The sequence below is a fragment of the Stylophora pistillata genome, chromosome 7, assembly GCF_964205215.1.
Source record: "Stylophora pistillata chromosome 7, jaStyPist1.2, whole genome shotgun sequence".
Lineage (NCBI taxonomy): Eukaryota > Metazoa > Cnidaria > Anthozoa > Scleractinia > Pocilloporidae > Stylophora > Stylophora pistillata.
In genome coordinates this window covers 25,455,717-25,478,363 of record NC_142525.1, presented here as the reverse complement: position 1 = coordinate 25,478,363, position 22,647 = coordinate 25,455,717, and the positions used below count along the sequence as shown (strand labels likewise).

The window sequence follows — 22,647 nt, the reverse complement described above, 5'->3', positions numbered from 1 at the left end:
CTTTGTAATAATAAGGTTTAGGATTTTGCCACGGCTTTTCCGAGCGAGAAAACTGTTCGGGGCCTTCGAGAAAGGGGCCCGTGACCCGAGGCACTACATGCTGGAAACCCTAGTTTTCGTAAAAATCTACCCCGTGAACTCTCATTTCTTTTCATCGTGTAGCCGTCAAGATACCAAAGGGAAGCTGGCTTTTTCCTCTGTGAGCGGTCAATTTACATCATGAACTGACAAAATTTCTAAAGACTCTTGCAGATCCGTTGATAGGTCGATGATAAACAACCCTTTTCGATTTCTGTTAGAATTCGGTTGGGAGAAGAGGTCTGCATATTGCAATTTTTTAGCCTAATATTGCCTAATATACTCAATAAGCATTTCGCAACGGTTGGACAAAAATTAGCTCATCAGTTACCTCCAACTCCAAAATGTTTAACTGATTTCTTAGGGAAATGTAAATCACGCGTCTCATACTAATTTTCTCAACCTATCACTCCGGTTGAAATTGGACTGGAAATATTACCTATTCCCAACAATAAGCGACACAGCCTCTACTCCTGCCCTACTCGGATATTAGAGAACTTAAGCACCAGGCTATTTTGCGACGGCGACGGTGACCGGAAGTGACTTTTTGTTCCGGTGGGCGTTCTGGAGTTGTCTGTCAAGTCGCCTTCGTTTCGCGCGAACGTGAGAACCTTCATTTTGGCGTTGTATCCAGAACGTGAGTATATTCCCTCACTAGCTTGTCTCAAACTTGTTGTAACATTTTATTTTGCTCTTGTTACCTTTTTAGAATTATTTTCTTTCATGTTGTTCAAACTGTATACTCAAATATAGATAAACACACGGACATTTTCATTTCTCGTAGCTTTGAGCAAAAGATGTCGGCGCCCGCCTCCGATGGAAAGGCAAAGTAAGCTTAACTATTGAGTCTTTCGAAGACATTTCAACGGAAAATATTTTTATGTTTATCTTAACAAGTTTACATTTTTCCTCGACCATCGGTCACATAGATGAATTGTCGTATTTTGCTTTTAGAGCTATGGAGTGGACTGAAGATCATGATGTTATTTTGCTTCGAGAAATCCTGGCGGGCGATTTGTTTTCATTCAAAAAAGGAAGTGTTGCCAGGGGAGAAAGGTGGGAATCGATCACAGAAAAGTTAAATCAAGTGAAGACACTCTGTTTTCATCTCAAAGATAAGAGGGCAGTAAGAGACCGATGGGTTCTTCTCCAGAAGAAGTATAAGGCTAAGATGCATCAAGAAGAAACTGCAAGTGGAATATCCGTGGACGATATGTCTGAAATAGATGTTTTGCTAGAAGAACTCGTCGGGAAAGAAGAAAGCTTAAACAAAGTTGGTGATGCTCAGTCAAGAAAGCAAAAAGAAGATAAAAGCAAGGCAGAGGACATAAGGCAGAAAGCTTTAGAGCGATACAGCGAAACGGAAAAGCGAAAGTCAACAGAGAATGGCGACGAATGCGTGGAGAAACCGAACCGCCAACGGAGAAGTGCTCGCACCGAACCACTAGTTGAATTCATGCAAGAGAAAGTCAAGACTGAGCGAGAATTACGACAACAAGAGCTGGATCTAAGAAGACTAGAGCAAGAGCAGAATCAGCGAGTGATGGTGACTGTCTTACAGCAACAACAACAAACAAATCAAGCCATTCTGTCGGTTATTGAAAAGCTTCTTGAGAAGAAGGAATGACATTTTCCCTAAGTATGAACATGTAAAGTCAGTGTTTATTTGTTTCAGAAAAAAGACAGGTATTTGTTGAAATTGATGTCTTATTATTGCGTTTTGTGAATTCGAAAAAAAAACCAAGTTCATTTATTATTATTGTTACAAGTTTGATCACTTCTGCATTGTTGACTACCAAGAAGAATTCAAGTACTTAATGAATTTGTGTTTAATTAAAATGGCCTTCATTTCTGCTCGGTTTATTTGAGAGAATTTATCTAAAATAATACTGCAATGAAGGAGGGTCTAGACCAAAAAACTCTGAGGTTTTGGCTCCATATAGGCAGGTAACAGCATTATTAAGAAGTGCACATACAAGATACATTTTTCCCACACTACTGATTCCAATTTTCAGGTTTTTCTTAAAATCCAAAAACTTGAAGTCGTTGATGATGTCACCAAAGAGCCACTCCACCGTTACTCTAACAGAACTCATGTCAAAATTGAATTGTTCCATCATCGGTGTTAGGACACCATGGTGAAATGGGGCCTGTAGGTGTATTCGCAGCGGATAGGCGGGATCACCATAAACACTCATGGGTTGGCCAGTTGGGGAAAATGCATTCCTTTCCAATTCCTGGAGAAGATTGGAATCTACCAACATGCTTGCATCATGTTTTCTCCCCTCTGCATACAAAAAGGGATAAATAAAATTAATAAATTAAAGAAACCTTATGTGGCAGCTTATATTCATGGCATCCCAGTGAACATAACTTACCGACAGGCCCATACATATTTCCAATGAGTCCATTTGGTAGAGCGACGGACTGAAAGTTAGGGAATGTACACGTTTATGGCCATTGTACACTATTCTTTGGTGTTGGCCTGGGCGAGAAATTGGTCTGACTGTTCCATCAATAAACCCAAAGCAGTTGCTGAGAGGTGCATCTTTTGCATGAATAACATCTGCATACTCCTGTAGCATTGGCGGACTCAATATATCAAAATTCCATTGTGAAATACGATGACCATGGCTCAAAAAAATATGATCCATCATTGTATTGGTAATCATACTGGTATTGCGAAACGATGAATCATGTCTGAAAAGCGACATGGATACGAGAAGCGCTTCAGAGGCATACAAAGCCCTTCAGTTCGGTGACACGTTGTTCTTTGTGGACAGCGGATAGTGTCTGGTAATTGAAGGACATTTGCCAATAACGTTATGTCCTGTTTTCGCACTCTGAACTCCGCTAAACACTCTGATTCATCCATCTGGTCGAAATCAAACTCAGGGTATGAGCTGTAAGGGAATTCTGGATTCTTGGAACTGTGACTTTCGTACAAGGTCAAAAATTCTTCGTCACTGATGATTTTACTATCGTACAAAAAAAGAAGCAGATTTCTCATCTCACTGAAGGATGACATGCTCTCACACAGCTTATCTTAAAAGCGAACAGAGTTTGCTACCCACGTCGCCGCCGCAAACCTCGTCTAGCTGCTTAACGTTTATATTTTTGCGGGAACGACGTTGTTCTCTTCCCAGGCTCTTTCGGTCGCTAAAGTTGCCGTTGCCTCAAAAACGACCGGTGCTTAAGTTCCCTATTAAAGTGTGCAAGTGACGTTCTACGTCATGTCGTAGCAGAAATCTTTAATTTGTATATATCACTTGGAACATATAGAGCCAAAATTAGATGTGAAAAATCGCCCATATTTAAGGAAGATATGAAACTGAACGAAATAATTACAGGCCCGTATCTTCACTGCCTAATTTTAACAGAATTTTGGAAAATTTTCATGAATGAAGAAGAAATAATTTTATCGCTCTCAAAGCGAATTCCGCGAAGAGTATTCATTCTAAAATCACTTGATACTTACAGCAACAATATATTAGACTCACTTCTATAAGTGAGCAAAATTTTAATGGCTTAACCATTACTGGTTACAAAGTTATAGTCACAGTCATAGCAAGTGATCCATTTTTAAACCATTTCGCTACTTCTTACCATCGTAGTTCCGTTTTGTGTCATTGAAATCTAATAATATCTACAGCTTGCAAATGTTTCCTTTTTAATATACTAGTGTGCCAACTTTCATGCCTACGCCGTGCAGGGTTTAAGAGTTACAGTTGTTCAAACGAGTGGACCCCTGTTTACGTCCCCCATCTTGGTTTTTTTTTTAATTGAAAAATTCATAAAAAATTCAGCTCTCATCATTTTTTCATTAAACGTACGCCAAAGTAATTAGCATGATAAGTAATTTACGAATATGGCAAAAAAAAGACATGAATTTTTTGAACTTTTTCGACATTTTCCGCACGTCGTAACTGTTGAACATTAATGAAATCACTTCATACTTTCAACAATTATTTTAGATCAAACCTTAATATCTACGTGGACCAAATTTGGTGGTCTAATCATGAACGGTTGCAAAGTTACGGAAGTTTAAGTGAGTGTAGGTTTTTAGGCCTTGGGATTGGTACCAACTGACAAAGTCCAGTTGTGTCCTTATAACTCACTCTTGAAATCTTCACTAAGTCCAGCATATAGAAAATTTATTAAAAATCTTTATTCCTAAGAGTTGAGAGCTGAAATTTTCAGAGAGGATTTGTAGGGTGATGATCATTACGTGCAGCAATTCTCTCATGATTTGAACAAGCATTTTTGATTTTAGAGCTATTTTAGCTCTACCACTCCCCTCGTGGTTCATATGCCCTCTTTTTCTGAATCTTCTGGCTTCCAGCGCCTGCCCACGTAAGGGTTAGGAAACTTGAAATATACCAAATTGTTGCTCTATTAAAGAGATTTCTAATGGTATATAATATGTTGTTGCTTATTAAAATCCCACGTCAAAAATGTGCAATAACCTCGTTGTCAATTTCCCCTTCTCTCCTGGAAGTCTTTCTCTTTTTTTCAGCATTTTACGCACATCGTAACTCTCTGGAAATGTTATGACATAACTTGATACTTACAGCAACAATATATTAGACTCTCTTCTATAGGTGAGAAAAATTTCGTGGCTTAACCATGACTGGTCAGTTCAATGCTACCCCTTGGCAAAAAAATACCAGATGACGGACATGAAAAGGGGTGCTCTCATGGGAACTGTTATAACTTCCTAACCTGGCAAGTTGGCTATAATTAACCTTACTAGGAGCCTAGAGCATTTTGCTTAACTTTGCATTTTAGACCCAGACTGATTGGAACCCAGACATGCCAAAATAGACTGACTTCACAGCCGTGATCTGGAAACCCTTCGCAATTTGGGCTGTCTTAATTAACATTGAAGAGAGCTGAAATTTTTTGAAGAGAATAACAATATTTTGAACACCGAAAGTATAACTTTGACGTTTGAGAGGTTGAAGCAAAGGTCTGTCAACAGGAGCGGTCTTGCGTAAGAAAATTGTCTAGGATAAAAACAAAGTAGCCTCAATTTGGCAAAAAAACATATCCACTATTACTAAAAACTGGATCATTCCATAATGGAATTGAAGAATTTTTATTGACTTAGCTACTACGGTCTATGAGCCAATCTACCATAATCTAATATCTGTACATTGTAACATCGGGTTTCTACTTACAAAATAAAGTCGAGAAGATTTGTCTGTCTTGGGGGCGTTTTTTTTAATAAAACAATTATTCCACTCGTGCCTCGTTGGCTATCTATCATCTCATATCCAACGCGCGCTCGTGGAATAATTGTTAAATATTTGTCCTTGGACACCATTTCTTCCTCATGGAGACGTTTTCTCCGAGCGTCGCACTCGGAAAACCATTCCCTTCTCGGAACGGATTAGTTCCGTTGACAAATATTAGTGCAAATCTTGCTGAAAATGGGCGTTGTTTATAAGTTGTATTTTCGATTATGCATCCCGAACCTAACAAATCCCCGTCAAATGATAGCAATTATTTACAACCTATGCGCTAATAACTGCGTCACGTATTTTCTCTTGTGCAGTTCAAAGGCAGTATATCTAGCTCAAATGCTGGCAAAATATCTACGGCGGAAAAGAGACTGTTAATAAACGGGCTTTTCTGCAAATTAGCTACTGCGTTAATTGTTTTCCATCGGATACAAACCAGATGCTGTGTATCGAGGCTGGATGAATGACCAAAAACGCTATAAAAAGGGCTTTTTGGTTTGTGTGCGAGTTGGAATCCTTATTCCCGGAGATGTACACAAGCAATCACTACCTCATTACTCAAGACACTCTTTTTAATCAAGCTTTACTCATTTGTCGCTAACATTTTTTGATCTGTGGTATGCACGTAACACTACTTTGTCTCCCGCGATATACTTTTCGCACCTAAACAAGTTGGAAATAGGTAAGACAAAGAACATCCCTTTCTGTAGATGACTGTTCTCTTCAGGATCGCCCAAAATGACTGGTGCTGGCACAGTTGGCTTTTTTATGTAAGTAATTAAAACACAAGCAAACCCTCTTTCAATTTTATGGCCATGAAGCGTCACACGATTTTCGTCTACAATACCAACAGAGACCATCTCGCCATCAACAACATAACCCACTCCATTACCCTCCTTTGCTGCTACTTGCCCATCTTCAGCGTCACCTACCAGACTCCCACTGCTATTTTTCGCTGTGTTCACATGAGTCACTTGGTTACACCCAGCTCCACTTGACTGACATGCATTGCCACCTGAGGCACCACCCACACCAGCCACCTGACCACGACGCGCACCACCTGCCTGACTCCCATTGCCAATTGCTGCAGCCCCCACTCCAGCCACTTGCCCACACCCAGTACCGACATTCACACCAGTCATCTGCCCATGAACCGCACCACCTGCCTGACTCTCCTTACCAATTGCTGCACCTTCCACTCTAGCCATTTGCCCATACCCATGCCCTGCGCTATATGCCTGACTCCCATTGCCAATTGCTGCACCTCCCACACCAGCCATTTGTCCACACCCAGCACCAACACCCACACTGGCCAACTGCCCATGCCCCACACTACCTGCCTGACACCCATCTAGTGCCCCAGTCTGATCTGCTGGATTCTCTGTGGTACCATTCCCACCTTCTGGTGCGATACCAGTCCAAATTACGGACATTGTATCATTTCCAAAACTGACAGTAACTGATGGATCGTCAGGGTCATCATCCATGGTATTATCACTGCCATGAACGTCTACACAGAAAAATAACGTTTACAGTATTTTGATGTATTGCTTTTATCCGACCCCACAAATTTTAGCCCAGCACCAGGTGTGCCATAAGTATGTACAGATGTACCAGTACCATGTTTATTGAAGTACAAAACAACAACTTCCCAACCATGATGTTGATATAAAACATTTGCCTGAAAAACAAACGACATGAAATATTCTCATTAGCATTTCTGAATATATATCACATTGCAGCAAATGAAATAAGGTCCTAGGAAGTAGAATAGAGAGTTACAAGCCAGGAATTTACACTTGAGGTGCTTTTTAATGCTCTATCATTTTCATTTTCATCATCACCATTATGGTATTTTTTAATATTTTTGTTCTTGTTGTTGCTGTTGTTATTATTATTATTATAATTATTATTATTATCATAATTATTATTATTATTAAATGTTCATCATTGTTGTCATCATTGCTAATATCAGGGCTCAAAATATATGAATGCTAGTAAGCCAAATCTAAAAGCATCAACAAACAAGTACTCAGTGCAGCAACATTTGTCAAGTAAATATGTATATAGGGATTTAAATATAAAACCTTTCATTAATTCTGAAATTCATTTAATGAGGACAAAAAATGGGCCAATGGTAACTTTGAGCAGAGGCCAAAATGAAAATGCATGCAACTGTTGCTTGTTTGAGCGTGGAAAAATTATAATATAGCAACTATAAGTGGACTTATTTGAACTCTGACTGTTATCATAATGATTGTTATCATTTATTAAATGCAGTATTTATTTATTACCCGATACTCCAACAGCTTCCTTTGTTGGGTGACGTGTTTTATTTTTTTGTGCCAGTTTTTCCCAGTCAAATGGTTTGATTTGGAATGCTGCCCCTCATCCTTCAATCTTGCAACTTTTGGATGCATTGTAATTCATGCCACCAGACATGCTACAATTCTGTAATATAATAATAAAATAACAAAAATTTCTATTAATTTTCACATTGCTGCTTTAAATTAAGTACAGGTGTACTATAAAACTAATTTTCTGTTCATGTGGCATTGAATCCTGCTATCTTGCCGCTCTTAGGCCAGAGTGCAAATGTGATCAGTAAATGTTGATAGAATGTTATAATTAAGCACAGTTAAAGGTAGTTAAAGGTAAGTTTAAAACAGATCAATTAATAATTGATCTGCTTTAATAATATTTGGCAGAGAAAATTACATTTGAGGGATTCAATTGCAATATTTTTGGCCTAATAACAGACACTGTAGCCATATTCAATAATGAAGGCTTGTGAAAGTTCTAGAAAAAATGGTTTCTCAGAAAACATTAAAAAAAAGTTTTTTTAAAAAAACTTTGAACGAATTATCATTATTACCAAGGCTGTGCTCTTGCAGCACCCTGTGGCCCCTGGCGCCTTACTTTTGCTCTTGGGCAACTCGGAAATTTTAGTTTTTCCATATGTGACCGAGGCAGGTTCTGATGTTTTTTATTTGAACAACGAGACAGACTTATAGCCACAATAAAATCTATTTATACGGGAGAGTACAAAAGAAATAATACTGATAAAAAGAAAGGATGATTGCAAGCTAAAAGAAATAATAAATGACAAATAATGAATAAATAATTTAAAATAATGAAATAAAACAATTAGTAAAAAATACAATCGATTGTCATACAATAGCAAGGCACTAACAAGACAATTTTAGAAGCATTGCATGACAGAACAGTAATCATTGTGTGACACTTAAAAGACTTAATCCTCTTAACCAAACATAGAACTATTGAATGGTGGGCTATTCTTAGAATTATATATGAAGTGACTGAAAACAAGTCAGTACTGATAAAACAAAAGCTCAAAACAACATAACATTAGATAAGACTAATTTCAATCACAATTTCATATTGTCCTTCGACTTGAAACTAGGAAGACTGGCAAAATCTCATTCAGTGACAGAACAACATCTGTCATTACTGATGGACTAAACAATGAAGACTGTAGTGAAATATCTGATTTCACCAATGAACTTTAAGTCAAGTATACAGATAAATGCAATTTTTTGAAAGCTGAATGCAATCTTGACACATTTTGAACATGAATCAACTAATATAAGGATTCAAGCAAAGACTAAACAAGTGGATTGAGATAAGTACACATGAACCATAGTATTCTTGAACTCAAACTGTAAGACATACAATAGGTCAAATGTGACATACCAAATCCTCAGTAAAATAGGTCACTAACTTGAGGTTACATGCACTGGAGTTACTTTTTCTGTGACCAAAAGGTTCTGAGCTTGTAAGTGCTGATCTTGACACTCTGAACTACTGAGTTCAACTAACTAACTGTACTTATTTTATAAGAAATCGAACAATAGCAGGAAATTCTCTAAAATTTTGGAAGTTAGGTGTGATCATTCTAAAGGAAATTTATGATGCAAATCCTGTGTGTATGATAATTTGGTTATCATAGGAAATAGTTTCTGAAGATGTAATTCTAAAATTATAACAAAAATATTGCAATGTCATGCACAATTTTGAGCCTGGTCACACATACAAAGCATATGCTGGGCACCCTGGATTACATAGTTTCAGAACACTGGGTTCCATTCAATTTTCCTTAGAGCACAGCCTTGATTACTATTATTATTATGGTGAGTTTTAACTGAATGAAAAGATAATTTTTACTTTTTCTTATTCTTATTTAAATTTAATTACTGCTAACACAAAATACATACAAACACAAAATTGCATGGTAAAAAACAGCTGTGCAATTGCTCTTTTTAGGAATTAACATACAGTGTAATGAAAAGATAAATGATACAATTAAAAAGCATGTTTCTTAAAATAAAAACCTAAAGTGAAAATTATATACTATTAATGACATATATTTGGCTCATATATGACACAACATTGTCATTTACAATAGTCTACAGAATATTTCAATAAAATTGCATTTAGATACAGAAAGATTTGTCTTTCTAACAGGAATTTAACATATAATCAGATTGCCCTTACCCTAGTTGTGACCATTTTAGTCACCCTACAGGAAGGCTATAATTTTGCAGTTATAGCAAATAAACTATAGATAATTTATAATAAATTTAGTATTCATTTGTGATCACAGGTGTAGCCTTTAAATACTCCACTCACAGGAACAAAGAGTGTGAGTGTGTGAGTGTGACCACAGGTGATAAATAAATAGTTACATTCAGCAAATACAAATTTTCAATCGGGCAACTTTAACTACATTTATTTAAATTATAGTTGACAATTATGGCCTCTTATTAAGAAAGAAAAATTAGCTTACTATAAAAGGTTTGCTAATTAGGTGAGGGTAACTTTGTCTGAGAAAATGTTACAGAGGTCAAGGAAAAGTGTCTGTTGTTCATTTAACAGGTGTCTGTATTAGGCAGGCAAATGTACATAAATGTTGTAGTTTTCACCTAGAAAAACAAAATAGTTGAACATTTATTAAAACTGTCTTGTATCAAGGGCGGGGTTCTGCTGAAAAGTTGATTCGATATGATTATCTTAAAATATCCAAATTTAATATTACTATCATTTACATTTCCACAGTATTCAAAATCTATAAAGACCCCTTAAATACATTATGAAGTGGGGGAGGGGAGTTAAACAGTTCTCACTCAAAATCAACATACTTCATTGAAATGTAAATTATTTTTAATAATCTATGAAACAAACAGAAATGAAAGCATTTAATCTAAATAACCATTTAAGCATTTAATCTGAATAACCTAAATAACCTTTAAATGTAAGCTAGATATTCATACCTTGAATGGTCTTTTAGTTGGCCTGAAAACCTCTTCAGAATTTAAATCTGAAATTAAAGAAAATTATGTACATGTGATGTTCCTAATCGTTTTCAAAAAAAGTTCCTTGGCATCTTCATATTGGTATATTAATTACTTTAAATACTGCCTGTAAAAGCACTCTATACAGTACAGGGAGCTTAAACCAGATTGGGCCTAAATGCAAAATCTGAAGTTAAAAACCCAACTAATGATTGCAATTTCCTGTTGCTGTCAATAATAATTATGGCAACAGCTAACAAACCTTGAAAAACAGAAAGAAGCAAAATAGATCGAGAACTACTAGTCACAACTGACAGATGTAACCTTTTGACCTGGTTGGAGTGAAGCTTTGTTTCCAGAGGGGTCTGCTAGCTAAGATAATTGTCAGAAGTGAAAAATGTACTTTACGTCACGTGGTGCAAAATCACAAGACAGTTATCATGCAATAACCCCTGTCCGTGTTGATATTTATCCTCCAATTTTTTCCGTGAAAAAGAAACATAGTCAACACAAGAGTTTCAACTTTTCCGTTCTCTTATTTACATGGAAGGAAACCAAACTGGTTTTTTTTTTTGCTTGCGTCAATCACGTACATTTGCCATCAGATCACCACTGGCTTTTTTACTGTGTTTACGCGCAGTTTAATTGCGATGTGAAAATTAATGGGAGGGTTATAAAATAATTAAACTCCACTTTGGCGTGCTGGTATGTTGGCTGATAATGTTCTTGGCTGGGGGATTGCCCTCAAAATTTCATATTTGCCCTCGAAGCTTCGCTTCTCTGCCAAATATTCATTTTTCGGACAATCTCTCAACTGCGGACATTATCAGCCGACAAACCAACAACCCGAAGGGGTTTATTTACTAAATATACCCTATTCGATTTTATATCCATCGCCCAATTTTATAGACAAGACAAAACAAACGAACAAAGTCAAATGTTCAGGTCCAACTTTTTTAATAAAATCTGTGTATCTATTTAAACAGTGTTAAAAAGATACACCTCGGCCAAGTGTCCATTCTTTAGTAATTTGAATATATCAACAAAGCTGGAATGGTAAATTGGCCACCGTTACGATTATAAAAGGTGACGTTTCGAGCGCTAGCCCTTTGTTGGAGCGAATAGAGGAATTGTGGGTTGTGTGTGCTTTTAAAGGTAGAAAAAGGAGCTACGTGATTGGTGGGAAAATGGCAACGAGAAAAATTTATTGGTGTTTTTCTCGTTGCCATGTTCCCACCAATCACGTAGCTCCTTTTACACGTAAGTACAAAATTTAATGGCTTTGCCATTTTCCAAGTTAAAATGATGTCCAGAGTATTGAAAACATTTGGTTGTATCAACTATGTTGAAATTGTAAATTGGCCACTGTAATGAGTAAAAAAGCTGATGTTTCGAGCGTTGGCCCTTCGTCATTCGCTCTGACAAAGGGCCAACGCTAGAAACATCAGCTTTTTTCTTCATCACAGTGGCCAATTTACAATTTCAACTTAGTTGATATAACCAAATTACCTTGTTACCCCCACCAACGCAGCACCACAGTTTCTTTTGAAACTTTCAGCCTTTATTGAAAATATTGGCAAACATAGCCCTATCACTCATGCATCAGGGTAGAGAAAGATGGAAATTGCATTGATGAAAACAATATATTAGCTCATGGCCTTTTATTTAATTAACTTTAAACCCCTTGCTATCAGTTGTAGGTGAAACAGTGCGAACTCAAATTGACAGCTTTCCCACGTGTGCAGCTATTAGCGTACGAATGACGCCGAAGTATCGGCCGCGCTTAAAAGGAGATGGTATTCTATATATATATAGAAAACATATGGACTACTGATCGAACAAAAATTCGAAAATATGTTCAAAGAATACAAATGCCATAACGTTGACAACCTCAGTGTCATTTTTGCGGCGACTATTTTGGCGACCCCAGTCGAGAACAAACCGGCAGATGAAACCGTCGACTGCAAGTTAAGCACTTGAGAATTTCAAGTATTTCTGTAGCATTACCAGGGCACTCTAAACTTTCATTTCGTTGAGAACCTTTAAGCTGAATGTTAATTGGAAAATTGGAATGCTTGAAAAATATACGTTTTTTTTTTATGTTTAAGGTGGACGGCCGGGCCCCCGATGAAGGGAGGTGCAGTGCCCGCCGACCTACATGTCTAAACCCAACCCATGGCAGGCGTGCAATGCCTTAGGGATGGGGTCCACCATAACGAGGGTCACCAGACGCCAAACTCGCTGGGGAATCGAACCCCACCTCACCTAAAAATTACACACTCACTCCAAGGAAGAACGCACTCACAATAATAATAGCAGACCAAAACGATAATAATAGCCCCTAGCCAGCCAAGGGGTGGCACTGGAAAAAACCAAAACGATAATCATAGCCCCTAGCCAGACAAGGGGAGGCACCAGAAAAAACCAAAACAATAATCATAGCCCCTAGCCAGCCAAGGGGAGGCACAACAAAAACTAAAACAGCTAGAAAGCAAACCGGAGGGAGTCACCATGCACGGATGCAATGACACCACGGGCACACCACTGCCGATAAAACACGCGACGACGCCTGTTAGACTTGCACCGCCTGAAGGAGACTGGTAGGTAGGACTTCAGGCGGGCCTTGATGGATGCAATCACCGCCACGGCGCTAGGACGAATATCACGAAACCGGAAATCATTTCTACACAGCCAGATACAAAACTTAGAGACATTGAGAAGATAGACAAAAACACGCGGAACAGAAACAAGGTCAGTAGAGTTAAAGCCAAAAAGGACATGACGAAGAGTGATGACAGGACACATAGGAGAGAAACAAAATAGCAAAGACTGCACCCAGGCGAGAACACTCTGAGCAAGTGGACAATAAAAGAACAGATGCTCGAGCGACTCGACCCGGGGCCCACAAAAACAAGAGAGGGGAATAGACAAACCAAACGAGGAAAGACGCCGGGCGGTGTACAGGACGCCGTGCGCTATCTTCCAATTCAGATCGATAACACGACGATCAAGTTGAAAGAAAGATAAGGCCCGCCACGTAGCAGGCCAGTCGAGATTGGGGTAGATGAACATAAACTTAAAAACACAATGAGGCTGGACCATGTTCTCAGAGAGAATGTACAGGTAACAAGACTTGGCAGACATGGTTAAGACAGGAGAACAGACAAGAGGACACGAAGAACCATAAACCAGAGAGTTCTTGGACGTAGCAAAAGCCCCATCGAGCTTACGCCACGCCAGTACTAGAGCTTGATAGAAGAGTGGCAAGACCCTAGGGTCGAAACTAAAAGGACGAGAAAACACAACAAAAGGAGAGACACCAAACAAGGAATTAAACCAAAAAGACATGAGAGTGACCCAACTGGAAGGAGAAGAGACAAATCTCCTCACCCATTGGCCCAGGAGGGCCCTCACCTTAGACTGAACGTCCACCACAGAGAAACCCCCAAAAAGGGGGGATTGAACAACGGCAGAACGAGAGACGAGCTCCCGCTTGCCAGACCAGAAGAAAGAAAAAACCAGACGAGAGAGCGCCACCTCCACCTAGGCCGGCATGTGGATAAGAGAGGCCACATACCAAACCCGGGAGAGGGCAAGAGCGTTAATAACGAGGGCCTTGCCACGAAAAGACAGAACACGAGCACGCCAAGACTTGAGTACATGGTCCACCGCATTGATGCGAGGGCGCCAGTTGTCTTCCTCAAGGTTACCGGGGCCAATGAAAACCCCCAGCACCTTGAGCTTGACAGGAGACCAGTCAAAAGGAACTGGGGGGTCCGTGCGACCCCGCCATCCACCCAACCAGAGACCCTTAGATTTGGAAAGGTTAATCCTCGATCCAGACGCTAATTCATAACACCTATATATGTCAAGAGCAGCCGAGATGCCTTCATCCGAGGTAAGTATGAGAGATGTGTCATCCGCGTACTGAGAGATGGAAGACAGCGGAGGACAACCTGGGAGAGACAGACCCTTAATACGGGGGTCTGCACGAATGCTACACGCAAGGACCTCCGAAACAAGAACATACAAGAGTGAAGATAATGGACACCCCTGCCGGACACCACGAGAAAGACTAAAGAAGGGAGTCAAGTAACCATTAACATTTACAGCACTTTGCACACGAGTATAGAATAGGTCAATCCACGCTACAAAGGACGGACCAAAACCCATGGCGACCAGAGTGGACCGCATAAAACCCCAATCCACCCGGTCGAAGGCCTTTTCTTGGTCAAGAGATAGGATCGCAACAGGGGTGCCAGAGGACTCGGCATAGCTCACAACATCTCTCAGTAACGCGACATTCTCGCCAATGAAGCGGCCAGGGACCCCGCACGTCTGATCGCGATTGACGACAAGGTGTATCACGCGGAGAAGACGCCCGGCCATGGCCCGCGACGCCAGCTTATAGTCCACATTTAAAAGAGATATGGGCCGCCAGTTCTTAGGATCGAGACGATCCCCCTTCTTAAATGACAGAGTAATGACACCTCTACGCTGAGAGAGAGAAAGAGAGCCAGAAGAAAAACACTCATTAAGGACAGCCACAAGATCAGCACCAACCACATCCCAGAAACGGAGATAGAACTCCATAGGGAGCCCATCCAGACCTGGGGTCTTGTTGCGTGCCATACCCTTGAGAGCGTCAAGGACCTCAGATGGCGTGAGTAGGCCCTCGCAACTATTGGACTGATCCTGAGGAAGAAACGAGGACAGATTACAGAGAAGGGAAGATTGGACATGAGAGTCTGTAGGCGAAGCAGTATATAGATCAGAATAGAAGGAACCAAGAGACGCACAGAGAGCAGCAGAAGAAGAAACAATTGACGCCATCAGGCTCTCTCAGCGCAGAGATGCGACGGTCGGCAGAACGTTTTTTCTCTAAACGAAAAAAATAACGCGAGGAAGTCACCTTCCTCAACCCATTTGACTCGCGCCCGGACCTGGGCCCCCTTCGCCACATCAGAATCTAGGCGAGCAAGCTCAGAGAGAGCCGACCGCAGTGGATCCACACAAGAAGTAACCCCCGAATCGACTTTCTCCTGGAGATGTTGAACAAGGCGCACCAAGGCGTCTCTACATGCAGATGTCTTACGAGCCCTACTGGCACAAAAACGTATGGTGAGCCCCTTAATCCGGCTTTTCCCCCTATCCCACCATTTAGCGAGAGAGGGGAAGCGAGGGACAGCAAGACGCCAGGCGGACCAGTCCTCTCGGACAAGTTGACAATAATCGTGATCTTCCAAAATTGAGGTGTTGAGCTTCCAGAAGCCAGGGCCAGGTGGGACGACGTCAGGAACAGACACAGACAAACACAAGCCACGATGATCCGAGGATGGACAGACATACACAGAAACAGAGGACACCGATGGGACCCATGCAAAAGGAATCCCAAACATGTCAATACGCGACGCCAAACTCCCGTCCCACCTGGTCCAGGTGAACCCCGGAGAAGAGGGGTGGAGGTAACGCCAGATGTCAGTGACGCAACACGCATCGAAAAGATGACTAAGCGAGGAGGAATTATCCCTAGATACAGTGGCAGGAACTGGACCACGTCGGTCTCGAGCCCGGTCAAAGACGGAGTTAAAATCGCCAGCCAGGACCGTAGGTATTGAAGGGTCAATCTTCGAATGCAAGCCATCAAAGAACTGATCCCGTGCAGGGTTGCAATTGGGGGCATAGAGACAAACCACCCTAAAGACCTTTTCATGAAAAGAGAATTCACATTGCAAATAGCGACCATCAGCAGACCAAGAATTAAGAAGAGAGATACAAGGACGATAGAGCACGACGCAACCACAGGAATGGACAGAACCCGGAGCTAACATAGAAGAGAAACCAGACAAAGAAAAGCACAAAGAACATTCAGCCCGAGTAACACAGTGCGTTTCTTGAAGGCAGACAACGTCAACCTTCACAGGGAGAGATCGCAACCACTGCACGAGACCAATCCTTTTAGACTGGTCCCGGATACCATTACAATTTAACGTAAGGATGGAAAGAGCCATCACAAAGCATGAAAGAAACATCATGACTTTTTCTTAGCCGCACGACTTGCATTAACCCTAGTAGCAGCCGAAGGGCCCACAGGCAATTGAGGAGTGCCCGGGGTCCTCTTAGCTGGACGGCGCCTAGGGGTCGAGGAGGTAGAGGGCCTTTTGCGTTGGCCAGAGGCCGGTGACATATTCACATCCTGAGAGTCAACAATGGAACCCCAGTCCTGAGGCTCATCTACATTAGGTAAGGTACTATTTTCACTATTTGCATTAGGTTCATTTGCAATTTCATTAACTAAGATAACTTCCCCATTGCCAGCGCTGGCCTTATCGTTAATTATATCACTACTTGTATTATTAATTATTTCACTACTTGTATCATTAATTATTTCATTATTTGTACTACTTAGGATATCACCATTGCTCAAAATACCCTGAACAACCGACGAGGTGACACTAGCAACTTCATCCAACTGACTGAAGTGCTTGTCATACAATTTAACACCAGACTCCGAGGAGTCTATATCACTAGAGGGAACACCAGCCCCTTGACCAGACACAACTACAATTGGGTCAACAACATCCTCATTTAAATAACCTTGAGAATCAAGTGGGCCCTGCAAGGCAGGAGGAGAGACATCACCACACTCCATCGCAGTGTCCACAGGCTCGGGAGGGGTGGGGTCAGCAACGTTAACATCCGAAGCAGAGAGGGCAGAAACTTCATCAACTGAACCAGCTGGAGGAGGGGGAACAACAACATCCGAGTCCAAAGGTTGTACCGCCTCATCACCAGGAGCTGCCACACTTGGGACAGTAGGAGCTGAGGCCTTGTTCCAGGCGTCGGGGCAAGTCCGAGCGAAATGACCTTCTTTGTGACACCTTAAACACCTGCCTCTATCAGGGCATGCTGCAGACTTGTGTCCAATCGCTCTACAAATATCGCAGCGGAGGGGCTGGCCACGGTACCAAACTTTACATCTAACCCCCTTGATTGACACAAACCGGGGGATCTCCTTAGTTCGCACCATCGATACAATTCTAGAACCAGTGGAGACATCGGGCAAGCCCGGCCAAACCTGGTGCCTAACGCTTTTAACTACCCCATAACCTGACAGAGCGGTAGCCACCGCATCATTTGGCCACTCATAAGGGTACCAAGAAACCACAATATTAGTGAACTGGGGGGGAGGGGGGGGAGGCTCTATGACTGAGCACTTAACCCCATTGAGGACAACTGAACCCTGTTCTTCAAAAAACAATTTAGCCACGCCCTCCGTAAAAGTGACCCTGGCTATACGGCCAGGACATTCTTGAATGGAAACTACTTTATGTTGCGATTCCACTGCAAAATAGGCATTGATGTACCGAACCACCTCAGATTGTAACGTTCCAGCGGGGAAACCAGTACACCGAATGTCAATGGTCTTCTCCAAAGGCGGAGCCATGGAGAAAAAAAGAAAAAAAGGGAGCAAAAGGGCAAAGCCCAAAAAGCCCCAAACGGCTGACCCACCAAGTTCAGACCCACCAAAAAAAACAAAAAATTGGATGGGTGACGAACAGCGAAAAAGAAAAAGACAACTGCAAAGCTTTCCCTCCCGGCAGGTACTCACAAGTGCAGAAAAGGCAAAAACGACAAGATACTTACAATTGTCCTGACCAAAAATGAGCTCCTCGCCAACAAGAAAAATCCCGCGTCATGTGGGTCTCATCAGTATCATTCGCAACACGTACTCATAAATATTCACAAGCATCTTACGTCTGAATAATTCATAACTTATACTAAAACAATGTTTACTTACCTTCCACAACAGCGGACGCCATGAATCAAAATAATAGCCCGAAAAAAGCGAGGAAAGCGAAACACAAGTGACCGATTAGGGCACCTACGACAGCGCCGAAGAAATCGAAATTACCCGGGAAAATCATCTCTCAATAGATTTGGTACCCAGGGTTCACTGGCCTCACGGTCATCTCGATGTTGAATGATTATACTTCATTTTGTCACATTTGAAAAGTTATAATAATCCATCATTCGGGAAGGAGATCGTGTTGACCATCCAAATACACCAGTTTCGCGTTCTATGCTGATAACCGCTGTTCGAATGTTTGCAGATACTGTCAAGCGTGAAACCGAGGCTAACCCTGTATCATATCATTGTAGTATACAAACAAACCAAGTGTATGGTATGGGGCGCCAAATGTATTTTTATTATTTAGAGTGGTTATTTGTATATAACAAAAACAAGTATGATTATATGTAAATAACCACAGTGCAGATTGGTTATTTATAAATAACCAAAACGAGACAATGGTTATTTAGTAAATCACCAAAACATGAATGTGGTTATTTGCTAAATAACCAAAATTGTAAAGTGGTTATTTGCTAAATAACCAAAACTGAAAATTTGTTATTTGTAAATAACCAAAACTGAAAATCAGTTATTTGCTAACTAACCAAAGCTGAAAATTGGTTATTTGCAAATAACCAAAACTGAAAATTGGTTATTTACTAAATAACCAAAACTGAAAATTGGTTATTTGTAAATAACCAAAACTGAAAATTGGTTATTTGCTAAATAACCAAAATGGAAAATTGGTTATTAAGCGCAAAATTGGTTATTTACCTAATTTGGTATGGACACGTAACAACCACGTGGCCTGTTTTCCCGCTCATTTCCTACAGTGCATTGTATGCCTCGATCTCTTTCAACATGGCTTCCAACGATGATATGGTGGCCACAATTTCTGCTACAGCGTGCAATGCACTTAGAAATTCTCAGCAACAGGTACGTCTCAAGGCAGATAACTGGCGGTGTGTTGTCTTCCGAAATGTTGAAATGTCTTTTAAGGGATTGATACCTGCTTGGCATACAGACGAACTCGATGCTTGTCAGACTATATTTGCATTCGGGAAATATTTTCGTGACTGTTAGATGGTGGGGATATATTTTCCTAGCCTGGAACATAACTCTTTAATTGGGAGATTGAGGTAATTTTTGTCTGCAAAATTGAGAGAATGTAATTACTTTTAGGACGAAGAGAAATTACTTTCTGTTGAACAATCACCGGCCAGCGTTCAACTCCCATCTTCCTTTTATTACCCTTCGAGGCCAGGTTGTGAAAGGAAGGAGGAAAATTCTCGACAGTATTTACAAGTACCTAAGTGAATGCGAGGTTCTTCAAAAAGAAAGATGCAAGGGAAGTCGAAAATTGTTACCAAAGATGTCGTATGCGTTCCATATGAAGAGGGTGATATATTTGCCATTCCACGAGGAGGGCGAAGGGCTCAATTGGCAGAGTTGGGTCTGATCGGCAAAGTGAGCCTGAATACTACCTGGAACAAGAGCACAGTTGCCAAAGAAATCTCGAGTTTTTTTAGGAAAGCTTTTAAGTTGGGAGGCAACGAAGAAATGCTCTTTCAATACTTAAGGTAAGATATTAAGCTTATGAGACACATTTGAATGCAGCCAGGTTGGCTCATAGCCTTTCCAGTTAGGAGAAAGACTTAAAACGGCCGTGAAACTTCAAACTTTTTACAGTGGCAGCCTGACCATATCTGAATTACAGTTGGCTGGGGGGATTTCTAAGACAACTTTTGAACGAAAACTACTAACAAGGCTTTTACTTATTTTATTAGTTATCAAAATTTGTTATGAGTCTACCAGCACAAGTATCCTAAATCCTGCCATCTCATTGCTTAGGCAACACACAGTCATCATACATCCTGCAGTCTGACTGGCTTGGCAGCATGCTTGCCAAAAGGTGTTTGTCAAGACAGCTACTGTTATACTTGAAATTGATCTTAGTGTAACTATGCTAAAACAATGAGATAATTATTACTAGACGAGTCATTCAACAACCCTACATCACACAAAGCCACAACTATCAGAACTCTAACACGACGCGCACAACTAGTATGCGACTGGACAGACAGCTTATCCGACGAGAACAAATACCTTCACCGTGTTTCTACGAAGAACAACTACAACAACGACTTTATCCGACGAAACACTCACCGACCCACTACCACTACCGAAACAAACGACACCGCAACCCCTACGACTACAGCAACCATACCGTACATAAAATGCATGTCTGAAAACATCTCGCGCATCTTACTACCCCTCAATATCCGCGTCGCCCACAAACCCATCATCACACTACGTCAGTTACTAACCAACGTTAAAGACAAAGACGAACCGAGGAACAGACAGGGAACGATTTATAAGATCAATTGTTCCGACTGCCAAGCCTCCTACATCGGTGGGACTGGCAGAAACCTCACAATAAGACTGACTGAACACAGATGGGCGACGAGGAAAGGTGATGTCAGCAATCACATTGCTGAACACCATCAACTTACCAACCACAACATTGACTGGGACTCTGCGCAATGCCTAACCTACAGCAGTGATTATTTTCAACGACTGACTCTGGAAAGCTGGTTTACTAACTTAGAACAGACTCCCCTAAACAGATGTCAACAACTACCTGCTCCATACAAACGACTCATTGACGACATAAACATCACAAACAACCGAAAAAGAATGACCTAACTTTACGGACAGATCGAAAAAGACCGATCACGACCGACTTACGTCACTTGAGTCCTACAGCCAATAACATCACGGCAAAACCAACCGATCATTTCACACGAACTGGAGTAAGAACATTCTACTGACAGCAATCATTCACTTGACTCTGATGATGACTTCCGCACAGGTTGTCGAAACGTCAGTCATTACCACCGACAACAGTCCTTCTCAGGACTACGATCAGACTACACCTTCACAAAGGTAGTAATACTTCTAATTGGTCGAGATGAAAGGTGTTTTATCTGTGTAAACGTCACTAATACAAAGTGTAGCCCAGCAAGTAGTCTTCCTTGCAGCCCTCCCTCCCCCACGTTGGTGGGAGAGTTTTCGCCTGCATGACGACGCCGGAAAGGGCTGCAAGGGAGACTACCTAGCAAGCGGAAGGCACTAGATAACATCGACCTAAACCAGATGAGTCATCGATATGTCAGCGGCGTCTTACAAAATGAACCCTCGACTTCTGCTTCTTTGATCGATCGCTGCGAGAATGTTGATTTGAGTTTAAAAACGGTCAATTTTTGACATTAACAGTTTATATTACGAAAAACTGTTAAGGCGGGGGTTAACCTGAAATTTGCTCCAAAACTCAGTTTTTTGTTTTCCTTAGAATTTGTAGCTTTGGGTATTTAATTATACTATGGAAAAATGATTTTCCATTTATTTTCATTACTTTTACCTTTTTAAAGGCCCATTTCCAACCGAGATGCCTTGCGCGCCCAGATCATTTTTCATATATGAAAAATACGCTATTTTCCTCGTAGTTGCGGAATCGCTTTGATATCTTCTTCCATCTTACTAATTAGGGCTTTCAAAGTTCCATCTTGAATCATGTGCAAACAACAAACTATCGTAGTATCCATATCAGTAAATAGTTTTTAAATTCTTACATGTATGACGGTGAAAAACGTCATTTGAAAAGTTGATGCTGCCGAAGAAGCGGTCTAGAGGAAGGCCGAGTCTACCCGGCTCGGCAAAGGTTATTCGACTTCGAGAGTCTGTGTATGATTTATGGAGGGCAAGGAAAACAACAATGGGTTTCGGTAACACTACATGACAGTGCTTTTGCAGAAATGTTATTGCATTGTTCCTACGATGGAACTAGAGACTCCGGGGAGATTTTTTCGAGGTGAGAATATTTATTTGACTGATTTTTACTTGAGATCCTGAGATATGTATATAAGCGATCTCATTTGTACAAGTCATTATTCTATAATTGAAATGCGTAAAGTAAATCCGTTTTGGCCAATATTGGTTATTTGTTTATATTTTATTTAGTGTTGAAGCCGAACAATTTCCTTCAATATCAAGTAAGCTTTGCACAAGTGTTATACACAGACTCGATTTATGATTTTTCAGTCTCAAATATTTAGCTGCAAATTTGTTTACTGTGTTCTTCACCAAATCTTTGTTTTTCTTT

General features: G+C 40.8%; 2 protein-coding genes, 1 long non-coding RNA gene and 1 other non-coding gene across 4 annotated transcripts; 1 reads left to right on the top strand and 3 right to left on the bottom strand.

Moving 5' to 3' along the window:
- Nucleotides 1–642: 642 nt before the first annotated feature.
- On the top strand, nucleotides 643–1,785 carry LOC148727248 (uncharacterized). The gene is made up of 3 exons (XM_088728348.1): nucleotides 643–715; nucleotides 863–907; nucleotides 1,033–1,785. Exons 2-3 carry the CDS (start codon nucleotides 876–878, stop codon nucleotides 1,703–1,705), a joined length of 705 nt encoding a protein of 234 aa, XP_088584474.1. The 5' UTR covers nucleotides 643–715; nucleotides 863–875; the 3' UTR covers nucleotides 1,706–1,785.
- Nucleotides 1,786–1,814: 29 nt separating this feature from the next.
- On the bottom strand, nucleotides 1,815–3,279 carry LOC111334269 (uncharacterized). The gene is made up of 2 exons (XR_015989872.1): nucleotides 2,457–3,279; nucleotides 1,815–2,365 (listed from the first exon to the last, which is right to left on the bottom strand). It is a non-coding gene; the product is annotated as an uncharacterized LOC111334269 (transcript).
- A 2,600-nt stretch (nucleotides 3,280–5,879) lies between these two features.
- LOC148727247 (uncharacterized) lies at nucleotides 5,880–8,269 on the bottom strand. The gene is made up of 2 exons (XM_088728341.1): nucleotides 7,616–8,269; nucleotides 5,880–6,831 (listed from the first exon to the last, which is right to left on the bottom strand). Exon 2 carries the CDS (start codon nucleotides 6,806–6,808, stop codon nucleotides 5,909–5,911), a length of 900 nt encoding a protein of 299 aa, XP_088584467.1. The 5' UTR covers nucleotides 6,809–6,831; nucleotides 7,616–8,269; the 3' UTR covers nucleotides 5,880–5,908.
- Nucleotides 6,832–18,674, bottom strand: LOC148727246 (uncharacterized). Its single transcript, XR_015989198.1, has 3 exons — nucleotides 18,435–18,674; nucleotides 10,613–10,659; nucleotides 6,832–7,002 (listed from the first exon to the last, which is right to left on the bottom strand). It is a non-coding gene; the product is annotated as an uncharacterized LOC148727246 (long non-coding RNA).
- Nucleotides 18,675–22,647: the final 3,973 nt, after the last annotated feature.

What these genes read in the sequence shown, in the direction of transcription:
- LOC148727248 (XM_088728348.1), top strand. Translation starts at nt 876, where the DNA reads ATGTCGGCGCCCGCCTCCGATGGAAAGGCAAA. An exon ending in GCCTCCGATGGAAAGGCAAA is followed by an intron (nt 908 to 1,032) that starts GTAAGCTTAACT and finishes TTTTGCTTTTAG; the next exon opens with AGCTATGGAGTGGACTGAAG.
- LOC148727247 (XM_088728341.1), bottom strand. Translation starts at nt 6,808, where the DNA reads ATGGATGATGACCCTGACGATCCATCAGTTACTGTCAGTTTTGGAAAT.